This window comes from Panulirus ornatus, chromosome 1 (genome assembly GCF_036320965.1).
Source record: "Panulirus ornatus isolate Po-2019 chromosome 1, ASM3632096v1, whole genome shotgun sequence".
NCBI lineage: Eukaryota > Metazoa > Arthropoda > Malacostraca > Decapoda > Palinuridae > Panulirus > Panulirus ornatus.
This window is the reverse complement of record NC_092224.1, coordinates 5,073,302-5,094,885: the sequence shown is the minus strand read 5'-3', so window position 1 is coordinate 5,094,885 and position 21,584 is coordinate 5,073,302. Positions and strand designations below refer to the sequence as shown.

Here is a 21,584-nt window from a genome sequence, read left to right as displayed (position 1 = left end):
CTTGACTCTGACGGCCTTAACGACCATGATTACGAACAAACAAACCTAAAATACACGAAAATAAATTTTCGCTTGATTCTTACTAAGGTTCCCTTAAATATTCCAGTCTTCTTGTTGCATCTTACATTATTTGCGCTTATTAAGGCACAAGTTATCGACACCCCCAGAATATTCAAGATTTTTCCCCCCCCTCTTCTCCTCTTTAAGAGCATTATTGTGTCTGATAAGCGTAACAACGTAATATTGCGTGGCCTAATGGGTGAACGAGTGGCGGAGGTGGTTTGTCCAAAATATTGCGTTTACAGGAAGATAACCGACCGGCCCTAAGTGTGCAGCTGTGGTACACGGTACTCGACACGACCTGAGAGCCACTGCTTCTCTGTTTCCACACACCCGTTCGTACGTTTTTCATTCTTATGAATAAACAAAAAAATGTATCCGAATAATTGTTATAAATAATAATATTTCCATAGTCTTGTACTTACCTTGATGTGACACGATTCATCAATGGTATACATAAACTTAACTGTTAAGAATGAGTAAAAAAAAAAAAAAAACTGACAAAATTGTATTTTAATGAATATACTGTCATTAAAACAAGTGACTAACCAGCCAGGAGAGTAATGCTGAGACATTGTTAGTGACTAACCAACCAGGAGAGCAGCATTAAAACATTGTTAGTGATTCAGTAATTGGCTAACGAGGCTCTCTTATCACCTGTTGTGCTCACCTGGTAACACCTGCGTGGCCTCGCCGCTGCTGACACCTGTAAAATCATAGCATTATGTGTCCGCCTTCTTTAAACAACTTGTGTATTATAATTGCATTAAGGTTTGTCATCTACTTCGTTCCCTCACGGAAAGTACCGTTCACACAGGCGCTGCAGAATCGGCATCGATCGATACAATGTGATCTAATTCCTTTCATAATGAAACGATGCGATAGTGAAGGTCCGTTGATAAACGGATGACGTAAACAGAACACAAATAAATAATCTTTCATACATCACACATCAGCTGAAGATGACGAAATGAAATGGAACCGAGCGATCCTTTCTGATAAGACGTGTCGAGTTAGGCCAAATTTCCTTGCCATTATTTATACCAGCAGTCGGTCGGCAGGCTCAACCAAACCATGAGCAGCATGGCACATTGACACCAATGACCTGGTGACGGAGAGACGAGAGACCGGGAGGTTCCCGGGCTGGACTTGTGGCCTAGGCGATGCGAGATCGCCATCAGGAATGTCTTAGCTGTCTGGGGGGAAGGGAGGCATCACACGTCTATAGTTGGTAATGTAAGTACTATAATAGCAGGAGTAGTGGCTATAGTAGCAGTAATGACAGCAGGGCGGTCAGTTCACGTATGCCACGGTCGAGTCCTGGTTGCTTTACTGTCCATGAAAGTAAAAAAAAATAAGGTAATCGACCAGATCAAGATAATCAGGTACACTAAGTCTTGCCCCTCGGGAAAAGTAATCATAAGATAATCCAAGGTAATTAGATCTATGTACGGCTGTCTTGCAACACTGGGGGAAAAAATAAAGGAAAATATGACGCTCTTGATGCCCCCTTGAGTAAAGTGGCACGACCCTTGAGCACATCGGTACGACCCTTGAGTGCACAATGGTACGACCTTTGAGCACAACGGTACGACCCTTGAGTGCAATGGTACGACCCTTGAGTGCAACGGTACGACCCTTGAGTGCAATGGTACGACCTTTGAGCACAACGGTACGACCCTTGAGCACAACGGTACGACCCTTGAGCACAACGGTACGACCCGAGTCGAATGGTACGACCCTTGAGCACAACGGTAAGACCCTTGAGCACAATGGTACGACCCTTGGGTATGATGACCTAGCCTTTGACCTTACCCTCACAGATCAGTTCAAAGCCCACGTCATCGCACCCGATGAGGTCGCACCGCCGTCGGGTTCTGGGGTCGGTCGTCCCGTCGTGCGGGGGAGGGGGAAACGACACAGCAACAGAAGGTACACAACGTCTGGTACTTTGTACATCACGTGAACGAGAACTCGAGGATGATCTACGTCCGCTGGCCTCCCACCCAAGGCCCAGTGATAGGGCTGATGGTGACCGAACCACTGAAGACCTGTGTATATATCATAAGACCCCACAATCAAGGGGCTCCTGCAGGTCCAAGGTGGCGCTACACACAGCAGCAGAGACACGTTGGACTCCTTTGAAGTGAGAAGTTTTTTTTTTTCTTTACATGACTCTGCTGTCGTCAACTGATAATGATTACAACCTCGCCAACAGTGACTATTGGCCAGTGGTATAACCCTGAAAAGGGGAGGTCTGGTCATACCAATCTAGCTGTGTGTGTGTGTGTGTGTGTGTGTGTATATATATATATATATATATATATATATATATATATATATATATATATATATATATATATATATACACACACCTCACCCTTGGCATGTTCCACTGACCAGAAACCCATGAATCAATGCAGGAACAAGGTGAGGTCTTCCTAAGTGTGTGTCAAGCAAAGTGAATCTGGGCGGATGGACAGAAATCAGCAGGCAGCCGGGGCTGTAAACTTAATGGCTCAAGAGTTAAGAAATACGATCATTCGTCTGAGTAAAGACTGTCGTAAAACACCGACGTTAAGGTCTCTCTCTCTCTCTCTCTCTCTCTCTCTCTCTCTCTCTCTCTATGTAGGCACGTATCTCCTGCAGAGATACGATGCGACGTTCCTTCCTTGCGACGCCCAACACCTTACTAGTCAAGATTTTCCACAGTGCTCTTCCGACACTACACATCACTCTCCTCTCTCTCCCTTCCCAACACCTCCTACACCTCCCACTCCTTTTCCACCTCTCCCTCAACCCTCCTACTCTGTCCCAGTACCTGAACATTACAGATGAGTCCGGTGGTAGTGGCCGGGGTGGTTGTGGCGGTGAAGGGTGGTGGTAGTAGTGGTCTCGGTAGTTGTGGTAGTGTTGGGGATAGTGGTGACGGTGGTAGTGGCTATGTTGGAGATGATGATGGTGGTAGTGGTGATGGTGGAGGCCGCGTTGGTGATGGTAGTGGTGGCTGTGTTGGCGGTTATGGTGGTGGTGATGGTGGAGTGTTTGTTGTTCCTGTTGTTGGTGTGGTAGTGGTGGTGCTAGTGGTAGTGGTGGTGCTAGTGGTTATGGTGGTGCTAGTGGTTATGGTGGTGCTAGTGGTTGTGGTGGTGGTCGGCCACACTCACCTACTGCCCGCCACTGAAGCAATTGACAGAGAGATCTGTACACATAAGGCTAATGTATTCATGGTTATTATAGGAACAATTAGTCTATGCTAATTGGCAAAGACCTTTCAGCACCTGATTTGAAATTCTAGAAGGCAGCGTCGAGGGGTGATTTAGTTCAGTTAATAAGAGAAAGGCTCTCTGTTGTGTGTGTGTGTGTGTGTGTGTGTGTGTGTGTGTGTGTGTGTGTGTGTGTGTGTGTGTGTGTGTGTGTGTGAACTGGGTTGGTGTAAAATGTGCTTTTAGATACCCAAGTTTTACGTTTTTCATTTACGTTTCTTTTCATATAAACTTTACATCACAAGATAAGTAAAGTGAGAGAGAGAGAGAGAGAGAGAGAGAGAGAGAGAGAGAGAGAGAGAGAGAGAGAGAGAGAGAGAGAGAGAGAGAGCCACAATGTGTAGTATACTTAACCCCCATTAACCTGCGGGGGTTAACCTGTGTCATCTGATCAGGTTTTAGGCCAGTGTTTCAGTGTTCGGTGTGAACGCTTTTTGTACGTACACTTTAAGAGCCCCGGACGAGGAGGCTCATCTCACAGATCTCCTTTGATAAAGGGAATGTGACGACGGGAGACGATGTTATGCTTTCTTCATATATAAAGTTATGGGACTCAAGGAGAAACTTCACCATATTTCAATCCCTCTACTTCATACAATATCACAGGAACCACAACATGTATTAATCCCTCTATTTCATGCAATATCACAGGAACCACATCATACATTAATCCCTCTACTTCATACAATATCACAGGAACCACACCATACATTAATCCCTCTATTTTATACAATATCACAGGAACCACATCATACATTAATCCCTCTACTTCATACAATATCACAGGAACCACATCATACATTAATCCCTCTATTTTATACAATATCACAGGAACCACATCATACATTAATCCCTCTACTTCATACAATATCACAGGAACCACATCATACATTAATCCCTCTATTTTATACAATATCACAGGAACCACATCATACATTAATCCCTCTATTTTATACAATATCACAGGAACCACATCATACATTAATCCCTCTACTTCATACAATATCACAGGAACCACATCATACATTAATCCCTCTATTTTATACAATATCACAGGAACTACACCATACATTAATCCCTCTATTTCATACAATATCACAGGAACCACATCATACATTAATCCCTCTATTTTATACAATATCACAGGAACTACACCATACATTAATCCCTCTATTTCATACAATATCACAGGAACCACACCACATATGAATCCTTCTATTTCATACAATATAATTCTATTACCTGTTGTATGTAATGATTTTAAGCGAGTCCAAGTTTTAGTAAATTTTTTTTCTCTTTCTACAATCGTCTTTCAAGCCAGTGGACCTCTCTGGTGTGGTGGTTAACACTGCATGAAAGTGATGCATTCAGGGGCCGCCCATGGTCAAGCCCGCATAGGCTGGAATCATGGTCGAGGCAGTTGGTCCACAGTTAACCCAGGTAGGTGTTCATCCATCCCCAAGGGGTGGTGGATACGCCGGGGTACCTGAGTTAGGTTACTGCATTTAATACGGAAAATGTTAATGAGACCCCAGAGACGTTTCAACTAACAAAAGAAAAATAAACACAGACATTTATTCTCACGAACATACACATGTGTGTCTGTCTGTGCGTATGTTAGTGTGGAGGAGGGAAGAGGGGTAGGATAAGGGAACGGAGGGAGGCGTGGGTAAGGCTGAGATAGCATCGTAAAACATGCGAATGGACACCAGAACGCCAAGACGCGGATCGAAGATTACCAACTGATCACAACACTCCCGTGTCCCTCTATTTCTGGACTCCTCACTGCAAATTGGCCTCCACCTCTGCTAATGTGCCTCATACTCACCTGCAGCTGTATACCTTATACCTTTACGCTCGCGTCTGACGAGTGTCTGTAATGCCATGGTCTCGCCACTGCACGTAGGGATAGCTAATACGTGTGGACAAATTAAGTAACTAGCCCAAGAAGCTGTCAGGGTTACGGCCATCCATGGCATCAGATACCGACGCGTCTAATGGGAAATATGTGCTGAAAAACCGATAATATCGCAGGTTTTTACTCAAGGGGGCAGGGGATCTAGATTATCGAGTGTGCGGTCTGAAGGAATGGAGTTATGAGATAATAGTTCACGAGGAACATTAAACTTGCAAATGAACGAGGAGAGATATGTATGCTTGTCACTTACACTTAATTATATCCAGACAGAAGGTTTGTATAACAAGCTGCTTAACTTACGAATGGAGCGGCTGAAAAGAAGAAGAAAAAAATGATATATCTCTTTACATGGGAATGCCTCCGAGAACAGACCGAAGACGTGCAAACGAAGACCTTCTTTAAGACCAAGAGTTGATCTTTTGGTTCCCTCAACCATAACGGTGTCTACTACGCGATAGATCCTCCTCTCAGGTACACGCAAAATTAGTCTCAACCCAATGATAATAACTCACTTATCCAACTCATTTATTATATGAGTCTTTATGTAGATTTTACTCGACATCTTGAGGTTTACTTCCCAAATGTGACAGTGCCAAGGGTCGTGCATATCTAACGAGAGTTATGTGATCTTTGAAATATTTGGAACACCTTAAGAATATTCTAAAGATTCTCTGATTAGTGGATGAAGCTTAACGCTGTCGGCCCTAATGACCCCTGGCAGTTCACAGACTTACAGCCTAAACAGCCAAGGCCACCAAGATCATTGGATGGCCTAAGAATTACCTTCAACACCTGATGGAGGGATCTGAGACTCGACTGTTGGTTGTAATTTGACACTGACGGCCTTAATGACCCTGGTAGGCCTAAAGTCCGAACGACCAGCCAACCAACCAATCGAGAAGGGTCAGGGGTCATAAACGCGGCGGAGGTGTGTGTGGTTTTGGAAGTGTCTCGAGCACCTGAGGATGTGGTGTTCACGATTCTCGACTGCTGACGGCCTTAATGACCCTGGCACTCGATGGGCCTAAAGCCCACATAACATACAACCGAAATCATGGAATTTGCTGTTCCGTTCCTAAAGGTATGATGTGATCATTACATGAAAGGGCACTTAGGAACTTATCTTGTATTTCCCGTGGCGCATAGTATGAGAGAGAGAGAGAGAGAGAGAGAGAGAGAGAGAGAGAGAGAGAGAGAGAGAGAGAGAGAGAGAGAGAGAGAGAGAGAGAGAGAGCAGGACAGTACGACCCCCTTGAGTCAGGTGATATGCCAGGAGTCGTGCTCAGAGAACGCACCGTCATGCTGAAGACGTTCGAGACAGCAGACGTCTGTGTAGCAGCTAGGCATGAAAAAGAGACAAATATTTACGAGACCTCCGTTGTAAATGAATCGCATATGTACAATAAGCCGCATGTGTACAAAAGCCCAATTCACACAAGACCCATTCTGTGCGGATTATATTAGAACAAGAACCTTATCGTTGTTCATATGTGTAAAAGAGTCATATCTATGTTTACATAAGGACAGGAGACATATTTATGTGTGTATGTGTAAATGAAACATACAAGATTGGGAGCCACGTATAGATGAGATAATGGTGAACCAGAGACACATGTTCAAATGAGCTATACGTGAGCAAGTGATACATGTGAAAAAAAAATTTACAAGTGAACAAGAGCTACATGTTTAAAAACACATAGGAAATATAACAACATGTACAACTGAATTAAAAAAGAACACACACCACATATGTGCTTGAACTTCAAGTGGACCTTAGTCACATGTGAAAATGAGTTACATATGAACACTTTACGTATACTGAGTTACTCAAGTATTGGAGCCACATATGTAAAATCATTACAAGCAAATATGGGCTAAATATTCAAATAAACAAAATATGTTCCGGAGTTACGTGTTTTAATGAGTACACGCGTGTTAATTAGTTACACATGTAGGTAAATAAAACATACACGAACAAGATGTACCTGTAAATGAAAAACGCATAAATAAATAAAATTAACTCATTATGAGCAGGAAGCGTGTGTGAGCACCCACGCATGAGCAAGTCAAGTGTGTAAATGACCCACGAATGAGCAAGTCATGTGTGTAAATAACCCACGCATGTGCAAGTCACATGTATAAAGGACCCACGCATGAGCAAGTCATGTATAAAGAACCCACACATCAGCCAGTCACGTGTGTAAATGACTCACACATCAGCCAGCCACTTGTGTAAATGACCCACGCATGAGCAAGTCACGTGTGTAAAGAGCCCACGCATGAGCCAGTCACGTGTGTAAATGACCCACGCATGAGCAAGTCACGTGTGTAAAGGACCCACGAATGAGCAAGTCATGTGTGTAAATAACCCACGCATGTGCAAGTCACATGTATAAAGGACCCACGCATAAGCAAGCCAGGTGTGTAAAGAACCCACGCATGAGCCAGTCACGTGTGTAAATGACCTACGCATGAGCCAGTCACGTGTGTAAATGACCCACGCATGAGCAAGTCACGTGTGTAAAGAACCCACGCATGAGCCAGTCACGTGTGTAAATGACCCACGCATGAGTAAGTCACGTGTGTAAAAGGACCCACGAATGAGCTAGTCACGTGCGTAAAGAACCCACGCATGACCAAGTCACATGTATAAAGGACCCACGCATGAGTAAGTCACGTGTGTAAAGAACCCACGCATGAGCCAGTCACGTGTGTAAATGACCCACGCATGAGCCAGTCACGAGTGTAAAGGACCCACGCATGAGCAAGTCACGTGTGTAAAGAATCCACGCATGAGCCAGTCACGTGTGTAAATGACCCACGCATGAGCAAGTCACGTGTGTAAAAAACCCACGAATGAGGTAGTCACGTGTATGAAGGATCCACGCATGAGCAAGTCACGTGTATAAAGAACCCACGCAAGAGCCAATCGTGTGCGTCAATGAACTATGCATGAACATATCACCTGTGTAAACAAACAAAGCACGAAAAATCTACGTATGTAAATGAACCACGCATGAACAGATCACACGTTTCGGACCAAGAACAGATAACATGCCTGGCGTATTGCAGTTTCTGGCCACCTTCACCAATGGTCCTTCTTAGGCTACTACCGGACACCTCCTACCAGCCGGGACTCGAAAACTTTTGGTCTGAGTCGGTTGGAAACCCCCCCCCCCCCCCCCCCCCGGCGATAGGAATGGGTTTACGTTATTACAGGTTTCGTTAAACATACATTTATGTCTGCTGATGTGAAATAGTTTTTTGGGGTTGCCTCGTTTAGATATGTTGTTATCATTAGTTGCATGAACTGATGTAAGAGTTGGCTACGGTTGTACAGTAATTAGTGGTCTCTCTAGTTTCTAGAGAAATGACCCCTAGTGATCTTGGTGATAAATCAAGTAGATTTATAATCTAGATACTAGCAGGTTTCTAGTATCTAGGAATCAATCACGTTTCTACTTTCAAATACATTTGAAAATATTCTGGGTTTTTTCATGCAATAATATTATAAAATTCCTAAACTCCAACCACCGTATACAAGAAGTTCATTTATATTCTCTTCAGATTCGATTCAATTTCCAAATAACGTGAAACCAGAAGAAACATATTAAATGCTGTTAAACAATGTTGAAAGTTCAGTTCGAAGTAAGACGAAAGCCGACGGTTAAAAAGATATTGAGTGAAATATTCAAGATAGTAATGAAATATCTTACTAAATTTGGGTTAGCTTTTCGTACTAGATACAGCTAGACATCCTGGCGACCTTGATGGAACGCTTAAAAAAAAGTAGTCGAGTCGAACTTGTTCAGATCCCGGCCATTATGTGGAACAAAAGAGTGGAGTTGCCGCAAAAGATTAGAATTTGTTCGGACCTTAAGTGGCGAGTGGCGAAAGAGACTCGACTTACTTCGAGCCTGAACCGAAATCTAGCATTAGGGAGTCGAGTAGATTCGAACCTCAATCGGTATGTGCTATAAAAGGGTCAAGGTAGTTCAAACTTCGACACATATGTGACATATAGATAGTCGAATCAGTTTGAACCTAAGATGATATGTTACATAACAGATTCGAATCAGTTCGATCCTCAACCGATATGTAGCATCAATGAATATAAAACCTCTTGAAATGTGTAATACACGAGATTTTATGTCCCTGTGCAGAGATCTTGGTCGGAACACTCGCTAACTCTGGACTGCATCTCATTTTCTTATTTATGTATTCACTTATCTATTGACTTTGCACTTACCAGATATATTTAGTCCCTTCCACTCATACCACTTTCTCGTGCAACAACTTAGTGGAAAAATTTCTCTCCATCTGATACTGCAAATAAGTATATTCTTTGAAAGCACACACCTTCGTTATGACTTATTTCTTCTAGTATAGCTTTTAACCATGTTTTCCTTAAAGTCCTTCCCTGCTAATGCTGCTGCTGTTATTAAGAAAACAGTAAGAAAATAACTTGGCTGAGGTCGGGCCAGGCCAGAGGTGCACTATCTTGTTCCAGATAGTGTCTCTATGATATCAGCTGTTATCCAATAACACTGGCTGATAGCGGAGCCAGGTGTCGTGTTTTTACGTTGTGGAATGTGCACCCTTCTCCTCCCAACCTGCACCCCCCTTCCCTCTTACCCTTGCTCCGCCTCTCCCACACAACTCCCGCATTAACTCCTAACTCCACCCCACCCAGTCTTTCCCACACCTCTCCCGTTCGTAAGTCTCCCCCACCCAACTCTCTCTCTCTCTCTCTCTCTCTCTCTCTCTCTCTCTCTCTCTCTCTCTCTCTCTCTCACACACACACACACACACACACACACACACACCTAATCTCTCACAGTCGCCATCTTCGTGCCCTCTCTTCCCACCACACGTGACGTCAAACTACCAGGCTCACGATAACGCGTAGGATGCGGCAGGTCACATTTATCTCCTTTATCTCTCTCTCTCTCTCTCTCTCTCTCTCTCTCTCTCTCTCTCTCTCTCTCTCTCTCTCTCTCTCTCTCACACACACACACACACACACACACACGCACAATCATGGCACGACAGGTTATATAGGTGAGGGGAGAGAGAGAGAGAGAGAGAGAGAGAGAGAGAGAGAGAGAGAGAGAGAGAGAGAGAGAGAGAGAGAGGAGGGTGGGGAGGTGTTCGTGAGTTTGTGACCCGCTATCGTTCCTTGGTTATCATGTCGTGGGAGGGAGGCTCGCGACCGCTATCGCCTTAACTCCCAGCTTGGCTGTTCTGGCTGGTGACGGGAGATGACCCCCCCTAGTCATCTCTAAGGATCATCACCTTCCCTTCATCAGGATGAACCGAGTCCCCTGATCCTACAAGGCTTGGCCAGACGCTGCTTGTTAGCGTGAGGAACTGTGTGTGTGTCAGCCCCTCAGACACGGATACACACACAACAGCTAGTGATCTTAAACTTCTCTTGCGAATTTACTGTTATTACGGCAACTTGTACAAAATGTACAAAGCGGAAACATCAATGGAATATTTTTTTTCAACTTTTAGTCTTGCCTCAGTGTTGGAGAGAGAGAGAGAGAGAGAGAGAGAGAGAGAGAGAGAGAGAGAGAGAGAGAGAGAGAGAGAGAGAGAGAGAGAGAGAGAGAGAGTTACATAGATACACAGACCTTTAAGGTCCAAGCGAGGTGGTCTGGCCTTAACATCACTTAAAATAATATATTCCCAATCCCCTTAGAAAAACAGTAGAAGAGAAGAATAGCCAAGCAAAGGCTCTACCCCCATCCTCCACTCCCTCCAGCAACACGCCGGACGAAGAACACGTAGAAAAAATACCTTGCAGGATTAACATGAAGGAAATCTTTGTAAGAAAAGTCACACGGTAGAATGAGCATGACTATGTCATGCATCCCATCACCAGCGACCCGCATGCCTTCAGTGTTTCATCTAGATCGTCTTGTAATCTTAGCCGATCTTCTTCCGGTAATTTGGCATTGCCGATCCTTGTGTCATCTGCAAGTCAGGACGCTAAGTTATTCAGCCCACCATCGATAGCATCAATATGAATTATGAAAAGTATAGGGCCAAGTACGGATCCCTGAGGGACCTCACTAGTAACGGGTGACCACGGTGATGATTCCCCCAGTCATTACGACTCTGCTTCCTATCATGTAACCAGGCTTCCATCCAGTTTCCTATGCAACCAGTCATCCCTAAGGCCTAGACTTTATGCAACGATTTACGATAAAATTCAAGGAGGTTTGTAAGATATGATCTGTGCCTTCAAAACTCATGCTGTCTAATATTGATCAGACTGTGTTGTTCCAGGTAGGCTACAATTTCATCTCTAATAATCGACTTCAGACGTTTGGCTATAATTGATGCGAGGCTGATAGGACGATAATTGCTGGGCATTTCACGGCTTCCTTTTTTTCATATAAGAGTGACGTCTGCCAGTCTCCCACCAGTCCTGCGGGACTACTCCATCCTGGAGAGATTTGACTGAAGTATAAGTTAAAAGATTTGGCAATCTCTTGCTTTACGTTTTTGAATACTCGAAGATAAAAACTATCAGTACCTGGAATTTTAGTAGTCTTCACCTTATCTATCTGTGTTAGTGCTTCTCCAACTGTGACGGTAAATTCTGGTATTGTGTGTGTGTGTGTGTGTGTGCTAGTCATCACTTTTCCGAAATCCGTGTCGTTGCTTTCCAGTGTCAAAAGAGATCTAAAAAAATCTTGTTTAAGGTTGTTGTTATGTTTTCATCATCCACAATGGATTCCCCATCTTCATCTACTGAAGGTTCTATCCCACTCTTTATAATTTTCTTTTTATTGCCGTATCTAGAAAATATTTAAGGATCTCTGTTACTATCTCTTGCAATACTCTCCTGACTGCGTTACATTGCATTGCAATTTTTTGGGTCATGGTCTGAACTTCTGGGCTTGGAATCTCTGAGGAGTGCTGCTCAGGCCTGTTACAGCTTTTATTGTTACTGTTCCACACAAGAATGAATGTGTCTTGTTGACGCTGAAAACGGGCCCATAGTTCCTCAGGGTATGAACAGAAAAGGGCGAGACTCTTTAATGCGTTGCACAACCCATTACGATCCACCCTTTTAAGGTTAATGGTACGAGAAAATGACATGTTTACTGAAGAGAAGGCGACAAGATCGCGCACAAGTAGACCTTCAGAATCCTGGGTCACACATCAACATGCAGAGGTTTAATACCAGAACATATCAACAAGAGATCCACACATGGAAAAGCGGCCCTAACCAGTCTATACAGATTCTGGCACTTTCCAGAGAACCCAAAATTACACATGGTCAGAGCCATGATAATACCTGTCCCAAACCTACTCACGCATACCAACGCTCTTCGCCTCTTCATCATCATGATGCTGAAGTTACACAACAAGGCTCTACCATTCGTCAACTGATGCAAAATATCCCTACATTAAAAACAACGTAGAACAGCACGAACGATTAAAGATTAAACTTGTCGGTGCACGCTAAAGAAATAACCCAAAAAAGTGTGGCAGAGACTCGAAGACAACAATGCAATATGAAACCTACAGCAAACCCGAGATCTGGACAACTTGGTGTCCTCGCAGCTTCAAAGCAATTAAAGAGGTTCCAGTCATCCAACGATGTACACAATGAACAATGTTTAGCTTAGCTTAGTAAATATCATAAAAAAAAAAGATAAACATAAATACATACACACCTCCAGTCTGCCGGGGGTATGTAAATAAGGCACCAAACACATGCTTTCTGATAATCATCCACATGTAGCAAAAAACTCACACCATACACCGGTACACTGTACAGTGTATGGTGTGTACAGTGTACATACTTCAGTGTCCTCTTCCATTTCAAACTAGCCCTTCCCCTGTCCCACCTCTTCTTCCTCCACGTTAACCACCTTATTAAAAAAAAGTCGCACAAGGCGGAAAGAGGGAAGCGAGTGAGTGGGTTTGGAAAGTCCTTCCCTCCTGTATTATCACTTTCCAAAATAAGGAACCAAGCGAGGATCCCGATCTCTCTCTCTCTCTCTCTCTCTCTCTCTCTCTCTCTCTCTCTCTCTCTCTCTCTCTCTCTCCCCCCCCCCCCCCCCGTCGCACAAGACGGAAAGAGGAAAATGAGTGGGTGAATTTGGAAAATCCTCCCCTCCTGTATTATCACTTTCCAAAAGAAGGAAGCAAGCGAGGCCCCCCCCCCCCCCCCAGGCTCAGTCCTCAGCTCCAGACGCTACCTCATTAAGGCAGGAAATGGGAAATAGACAATGTAAGAAAGACCATTCAGAGATGAAAATCGATCCAATGCAAATGAAGCGTCTGGTTCCACTACCGCCAGCTACTGTAACCGTTAAGTGACCAGATCGAAAGAAGAAGAAGAAAAAAAAAATTAGAGATAAATCAATCGCGGCAACGAAGGACAAGGCTGGTAATGTGGTTCCTCACACTTCCAGGTTTATCTGATGACCTTGGGTTCTGATCATCATTAAGATGCCTGAGCTTGCAGCATCTTACACACACACACACACACACACACACACACACACACACACACACACACACACACACACACACGTCTACATTTGGACAAGCTTGATTATGCTTCTCAAGTATGATCACCTAAAGAGGCACACAGAGCTAAACAGATAAGCTCCAGAGGAGGGCGACTAAGATGGTATCAGAATTAAGAGAACGAAGTTCAATGGACAGGCTAAAAGGCTTTTAAATCATCCTACTTTGGAAGAGAGAAGAATGAGGGGTGACCTGATCAAGGCCGTTAGGGTTTTCAAACAGATCAATGAGTTGGACAGTGAGACGTAGGAACAGAGCAATCACAGGACATAACAAAATTAAGTAAGAAACTTTTTAAAAAAAGATGTAAATTATTCCTTGTACCTTATACGAGTGGTGGAGGAATAGAACAGGATGACCGAGGAAATGGTTGATGCAGACAGCATAAATGGATTGAGAAGTTGTACGACAGTAGAGAATTTCAAGGCTACTTCCCCGTACAGTATAAATAGGAAATTACAAATAGGTTAATACACACACACACACACACACACACACACACACCACACACACACACACCCACGAGTAAACACATAGTTAAGAGAAGGGGTAACACGAGTGTAAAACTCTCCCAGTAACACATCAATGGTGATCACACGACAGTAACCACACATTAAGGGACCGTAACCACACCTGTCACCACAACATCACGCCAGGTGAAACGTAAAGGACGCAAACTTCGATACAGGCAAATCTCAAGTCCACTGCGATTCGCAATGTTTATGAGACTCAACCTGGAATATACTTCCACTGTTTAGTCACTGCACTTACAAACGTACAAAGGTTTGATTGAAAAAGTCCGGTGGAGAGCAACACACGTTGAGCTACAGTGAGAGATAAGAGGCCATAAACTGGCTTACCATGGAAGAGATAAGAGTAAGGAGAGTCTTGATCACGGCCTTCAGGCTTCTGAATCAGCTTCATGGTGTCGGCAGCCAACAGTTTGAGAGTTCCGAACACATAATAACCAGATGTCGTATCTAGAAACTAAGCAAGCAACGAGATAAGGAAGATGTAAAAAAAGAATTAAATGAACAGTATCAGTTTCTTTAATGACTCAGTAGAATAAGCTAAGTCATGGAATTATGATCGCCGACAGTGTAAAAAACATATATATGATTACACAGTGAGTTGGGGAAATGAGCTTCCATGAGTGTAAAACATCTTCCCCGTACTGAGCAATGATTTGATAACACTCTGTACAAGGAAATGCGGAGCAAGGAGCAAAATGTCTGAATTGTTGCACAAGATGACCCGCTGGTTAGAAACTCCTCCCCTTACAGTACTAACAGGTAATGATAACGCGCACACACACACACACACACACACACACACACACACACACACACACACATACAAACCGAAGTAAAGTGGTAGGAACTGTGACCTAGCAATCGAATAGGCCTGGGTTCGAATCCTTGCAGAGGGATGACGACTCACAGCCAACCCAGCTGATCATCCTTCCTTTTCAGGCTGATCGGTGATCGGGAATCTGGTGTAACGAGTGGTTTAAGACGTGATATTCGTTCACTGTCAAGAGACGTAAGAGACGAGGCAACATGAGTGTAAAACGCTCCTCATAACATGTATACAGTAATCACACACAAATACACACACATTTATACATAGCATCTTCTGCGAAATGTAACCGTCGACTGTACTATAATCTTCACCTGAATGAAAGGATTACATCCTTAGATGTATATATATTTCATGAATACCTAAGGTTGAAACACATCCTATACAAGACTCATTAATACTTTCATACAGCGACAATGACATGCGTCGCGTCGATGACAACCTGTTTTAAATTTGCTGATGAAAACTGCCGTGTTTTAAACAGGTCAAGATTCACGCGGCGCAGAGTGAGTGAGTGTAGCCGACGTGTTCCTCCAACTTCCAGTGCCGCTCGCCTCATGCAGCGCTGTCGGGGAGGCCGCGGGGGAAACACTGGTGGGGCGGCTTTGAACTGGGTCACCAGGCATCACCACCGCCTCCATCTCCACGCATCACACCCTCCCTCCCTCCCTCACACTTCTCGCCGGATGTCGTCTCCATCTATGAACATCAAAGCCATTATTTTTTTTTCCTTCTTTTTCTTTCGTAACCTCTGTGTTACTACTATCCAGCCTCCATTATCTTAACTTTCCCATGTGCTGTTTCTCGTAAGTCCTTTTTACATTTATCCAAATTCCTTCCAACCCCATACTCATCAAAGTCCTCCAGTGAATCCACATTTCCTGTGGGGGTCTCCTGCTATACATCCCATTCTCTCTTAACCACTAACCCCCCCCCCCTCCCTCTCCCAGCGCAGCAGTCCCAAGCTGGCTGGGCCCCAGCGGTGGTCGAGCCCCGTGTTTACCCGGCCAATATTGACCCATGCCACTTCACACTCGGATCGCCAAGTCATCGCCGAGCCGCTCTGGGGCTGCCTGGCGTTGTTTACCTCTTCCTCATTGTTTTGGCCGGACACCGCTTAATGGTATACCTGGTACTGGAGGGAGGAACCTACTAGTTACGATCTCCCTGACATGACTCACAACCCGCGGCAGCCGGCCCCTGTAGCCCACGGTGGTGGGGGGTCGTGGGGCAGTCCGTACTGCCTGGAAGGGGAGGAGACTGGAACCCGAGAGACTCGAGTAACTGGAATGATAAGTAGAAGAAAAAAAAATCCAGGGTAGCATTAGCCGCCCCAGGCATCGTTTACGTTGTACTCTGGTCCTGCGAGCGCGCGTCGCCCCAGACGTGTTCATACACCGCTAGGCTGAGCGATCCCGCTCGACGAGTCTGTACCAGCTGACTTTCGGGTTCTGGAGCGGTGGGAGGACGCTGTATATGAGGAGAGGTTAGGGATGGTGGTATGGCTTGGTGTGTGTGTGTGTGTGTGTGTGTGTGTGTGTGTGTGTGTGTGTGTTGGAGAGAGAGAGAAAGGTAGTAAAGAAAATGAAAGGAAAACGAGATCACGATAGGTATTACTAAAACAGCCACAGTATTCATTCCTTACCTCATGTGTGCTCACCCACCGCCAGAGATCTAACTCTCGTGTTTCTTCCTTACAGACTGAGACACCTCGCCGTTATCCTGCTGGTTCTGCTCTTTGTGGTGAGTTATGCATAACTTTGTAATTCTTCCATTATGACTTTATGACCGAAAAAAAAAAAAAAAATATATATATATATATATATATATATATATATATATATATATATATATATATATATATATATATTAGTAATAGTATTATCATTTCATTATTATTAATATTATCATTATCATTATTATCATTATTATCCCACAAACCCTTTTACGGGATTCCTACATCTACTAGGTTGCGTTGCAATTATGTACCAAGTAAATATAATAGATTCCTTTGCCGCAAAATAAGTCCTTCGACTAGACTGTTCCTTTATGGCCTAATATTAACGGTGGCTCAATCTTGCCAAATGTGAATTTCCAAACGCGTTATAACTTCACGTAGATGTCCTCCAGTATATATATATATATATATATATATATATATATATATATATATATATATATATATATTTTTTTTTTTTTTTTTTTTTTTGTCGCTGTCTCCCGCGTTTGCGAGGTAGCGCAAGGAAACAGACGAAAGAAATGGCCCAACCCACCCCCATACACATGTATATACATACGTCCACACACGCAAATATACATACCTACACAGCTTTCCATGGTTTACCCCAGACGCTTCACATGCCCTGATTCAATCCACTGACAGCACGTCAACCCCGGTATACCACATCGCTCCAATTCACTCTATTCCTTGCCCTCCTTTCACCCTCCTGCATGTTCAGGCCCCGATCACACAAAATCTTTTTCACTCCATTTTTCCACCTCCAATTTGGTCTCCCTCTTCTCCTCGTTCCCTCCACCTCCGACACATATATCCTCTTGCTCAATCTTTCCTCACTCATTCTCTCCATGTGCCCAAACCATTTCAAAACACCCTCTTCTGCTCTCTCAACCACGCTCTTTTTATTTCCACACATCTCTCTTACCCTTACGTTACTTACTCGATCAAACCACCTCACACCACACATTGTCCTCAAACATCTCATTTCCAGCACATCCATCCTCCTGCGCACCACTCTATCCATAGCCCACGCCTCGCAACCATACAACATTGTTGGAACCACTATTCCTTCAAACATACCCATTTTTGCTTTCCGAGATAATGTTCTCGACTTCCACACATTCTTCAAGGCTCCCAGAATTTTCGCCCCCTCCCCCATCCTATGATCCACTTCCGCTTCCATGGTTCCATCCGCTGCCAGATCCACTCCCAGATATCTAAAACACTTCACTTCCTCCAGTTTTTCTCCATTCAAACTCACCTCCCAATTGACTTGACCCTCAACCCTACTGTACCTAATAACCTTGCTCTTATTCACATTTGCTCTTAACTTTCTTCTTTCACACACTTTACCAAACTCAGTCACCAGCTTCTGCAGTTTCTCACATGAATCAGCCACCAGCGCTGTATCATCAGCGAACAACAACTGACTCACTTCCCAAGCTCTCTCATCCCCAACAGACTTCATACTTGCCCCTCTTTCCAAAACTCTTGCATTCACCTCCCTAACAACCCCATCCATAAACAAATTAAACAACCATGGAGACATCACACACCCCTGTCGCAAACCTACATTCACTGAGAACCAATCACTTTCCTCTCTTCCTACACGTACACATGCCTTACATCCTCGATAAAAACTTTTCACTGCTTCTAACAACTTGCCTCCCACACCATATATTCTTAATACCTTCCACAGAGCATCTCTATCAACTCTATCATATGCCTTCTCCAGATCCATAAATGCTACATACAAATCCATTTGCTTTTCTAAGTATTTCTCACATACATTCTTCAAAGCAAACACCTGATCCACACATCCTCTACCACTTCTGAAACCACACTGCTCTTCCCCAATCTCATGCTCTGTACATGCCTTCACCCTCTCAATCAATACCCTCCCATATAATTTACTAGGAATACTCAACAAACTTATACCTCTGTAATTTGAGCACTCACTCTTATCCCCTTTGCCTTTGTACAATGGCACTATCCACGCATTCTGCCAATCCTCAGGCACCTCACCATGAGTCATACATACATTAAATAACCTTACCAACCAGTCAACAATACAGTCACCCCCTTTTTTAATAAATTCCACTGCAATACCATCCAAACCTGCTGCCTTGCCGGCTTTCATCTTCCGCAAAGCTTTTACTACCTCTTCTCTGTTTACCAAATCATTTTCCCTAACCCTCTCACTTTGCACACCACCTCGACCAAAACACCCTATATCTGCCACTCTATCATCAAACACATTCAACAAACCTTCAAAATACTCACTCCATCTCCTTCTCACATCACCACTACTTGTTATCACCTCCCCATTTGCGCCCTTCACTGAAGTTCCCATTTGCTCCCTTGTCTTACGCACTTTATTTACCTCCTTCCAGAACATCTTTTTATTCTCCCTAAAATTTAATGATACTCTCTCACCCCAACTCTCATTTGCCCTTTTTTTCACCTCTTGCACCTTTCTCTTGACCTCCTGTCTCTTTCTTTTATACATCTCCCACTCAATTGCATTTTTTCCCTGCAAAAATCGTCCAAATGCCTCTCTCTTCTCTTTCACTAATACTCTTACTTCTTCATCCCACCACTCACTACCCTCTCTAATCAACCCATCTCCCACTCTTCTCATGCCACAAGCATCTTTTGCGCAATCCATCACTGATTCCCTAAATACATCCCATTCCTCCCCCACTCCCCTTACTTCCATTGTTCTCACCTTTTTCCATTCTGTACTCAGTCTCTCCTGGTACTTCCTCACACAAGTCTCCTTCCCAAGCTCACTTACTCTCACCACCCTCTTCACCCCAACATTCACTCTTCTTTTCTGAAAACCCATACAAATCTTCACCTTAGCCTCCACAAGATAATGATCAGACATCCCTCGAGTTGCACCTCTCAGTACATTAACATATATATATATATATATATATATATATATATATATATATATATATATATATATATACATACGAATATGGTGCATATGAAAGCACAATTTCATTGAACATATAAATAACCCTCTAACAGCCAGGGTTCGAACCCATGACCTCATGTGTGGTAGGCGGCAGCGATGCTGCTATAGGCTATGATCGCCCCTTAATTGAGAAATGACTATTCGATCACTAAGTAATCGAATCCTCTTCGTCTCACATACACGGGCGGATAGCACTGTACGGAACCTAACTGACCAGACGCGGAGGTAAAAAGTTCATTGGCGAGGCCTTGCTCCCAGTGATACAACCATGATATATATATGTATCAACTACACTTACTGGCACAATCAAAATTCTATCAAGTTGCGTACGCAAATCCAATTAGAGATGAGACAGAAAAGCATCAAAGTTGCAACAACTAACCAATATATTACAGTGGTACAGAAGGAATTTCAGATACACTACTGATCCCGGTACGACAGTAATTACGTCATTGTAACATGTTGCCACAGATAAAGAAAATGGATCACGTGTCTTATTCAGCGTTCTCTCCACTTGCCACATTGGAATGTGTTAACTCTGGGACATTCCACTTATCATAGGAGATTTCTGTGTCTTCATATCTCAACATCTCGTAATCGCCCATTATCTCCTCGTTTTCCTACCTGGCTTCACTTCTAGTTCCTCTTGTTACGCCACATTACCTCGCTCTTGTATTCGTAGTTCTCTTCTTTTTCTTTAAGTTAAGAGTCTACGCTAATAACTCTCTCTGTCTCCACCTATCTATCTATCTATCTATCTATCCATATATATATATATATATATATATATATATATATATATATATATATATATATATATATATATATATATATTGTGGGAGCGGGGGGCTGGAAATCCTCCCCTCTCGTTTTTTCTTAATTTTCCAAAAGAAGGAACAGAGGGGGCCAGGTGAGGATATTCCAAAAAAGGCCCAGTCCTCTGTTCTTAACGCTACCTCGCTAACGCGGGAAATGGCGAATAGTTTAAGAGAAAGAATATATATATATATATATATATATATATATATATATATATATATATATATATATATATATATATATATATATATATATTATCCCTGGGGATAGGGGATTAAGAATACTTCCCACGTATTCCCTGCGTGTCGTAGAAGGCGACTAAAAGGGGAGGGAGCGGGGGGCTGGAAATCCTCTCCTCTCGTTTTTTTTTTAATTTTCCAAAAGAAGGAACAGAGTGGAGCCAGGTGAGGATATTCCAAAAAAGGCCCAGTCCTCTGTTCTTAACGCTACCTCGCTAACGCGGGAAATGGCGAATAGTTTAAAAGAAAGCGAGATATACATAAGTATACTTATGTAAGTAGGAGAGATGGCCAGAGAGCGTTATTGGATTACGTGTTAATTGACAGGCGTGCGAAAGAGAGACTTTTGGATGTTAATGTGCTGAGAGGTGCAACTGGAGGGATGTCTGATCATTATCTTGTGGAGGCTAAGGTGAAGATTAGTATGGGTTTTCAGAAAAGAGGAGTGAATGTTGGGGTGAAGAAGGTGGTGAGAGTAAGTGAGCTTGGGAAGGAGACCTGTGTGGGGAAGTACCAGGAGAGACTGTGTACAGAATGGAAAAAGGTGAGAACAATGGAAGTAAGGGGAGTGGGGGAGGAATGGGATGTATTTAGGGAATCAGTGATGGATTGCGCAAAAGATGCTTGTGGCATGAGAAGAGTG

General features: G+C 43.5%; 1 protein-coding gene across 1 annotated transcript in view; it reads left to right on the top strand.

The window, feature by feature from the left end:
- Positions 1–21,584, top strand: part of LOC139754421 (uncharacterized) — a 92,370-nt gene that overhangs the window by 38,836 nt on the left and 31,950 nt on the right. The window contains exon 2 of the mRNA XM_071671730.1: positions 16,860–16,902. Within this exon, the coding sequence (XP_071527831.1) occupies positions 16,860–16,902 (43 nt within the window). The remainder of the gene's footprint in view (positions 1–16,859; positions 16,903–21,584) is intronic.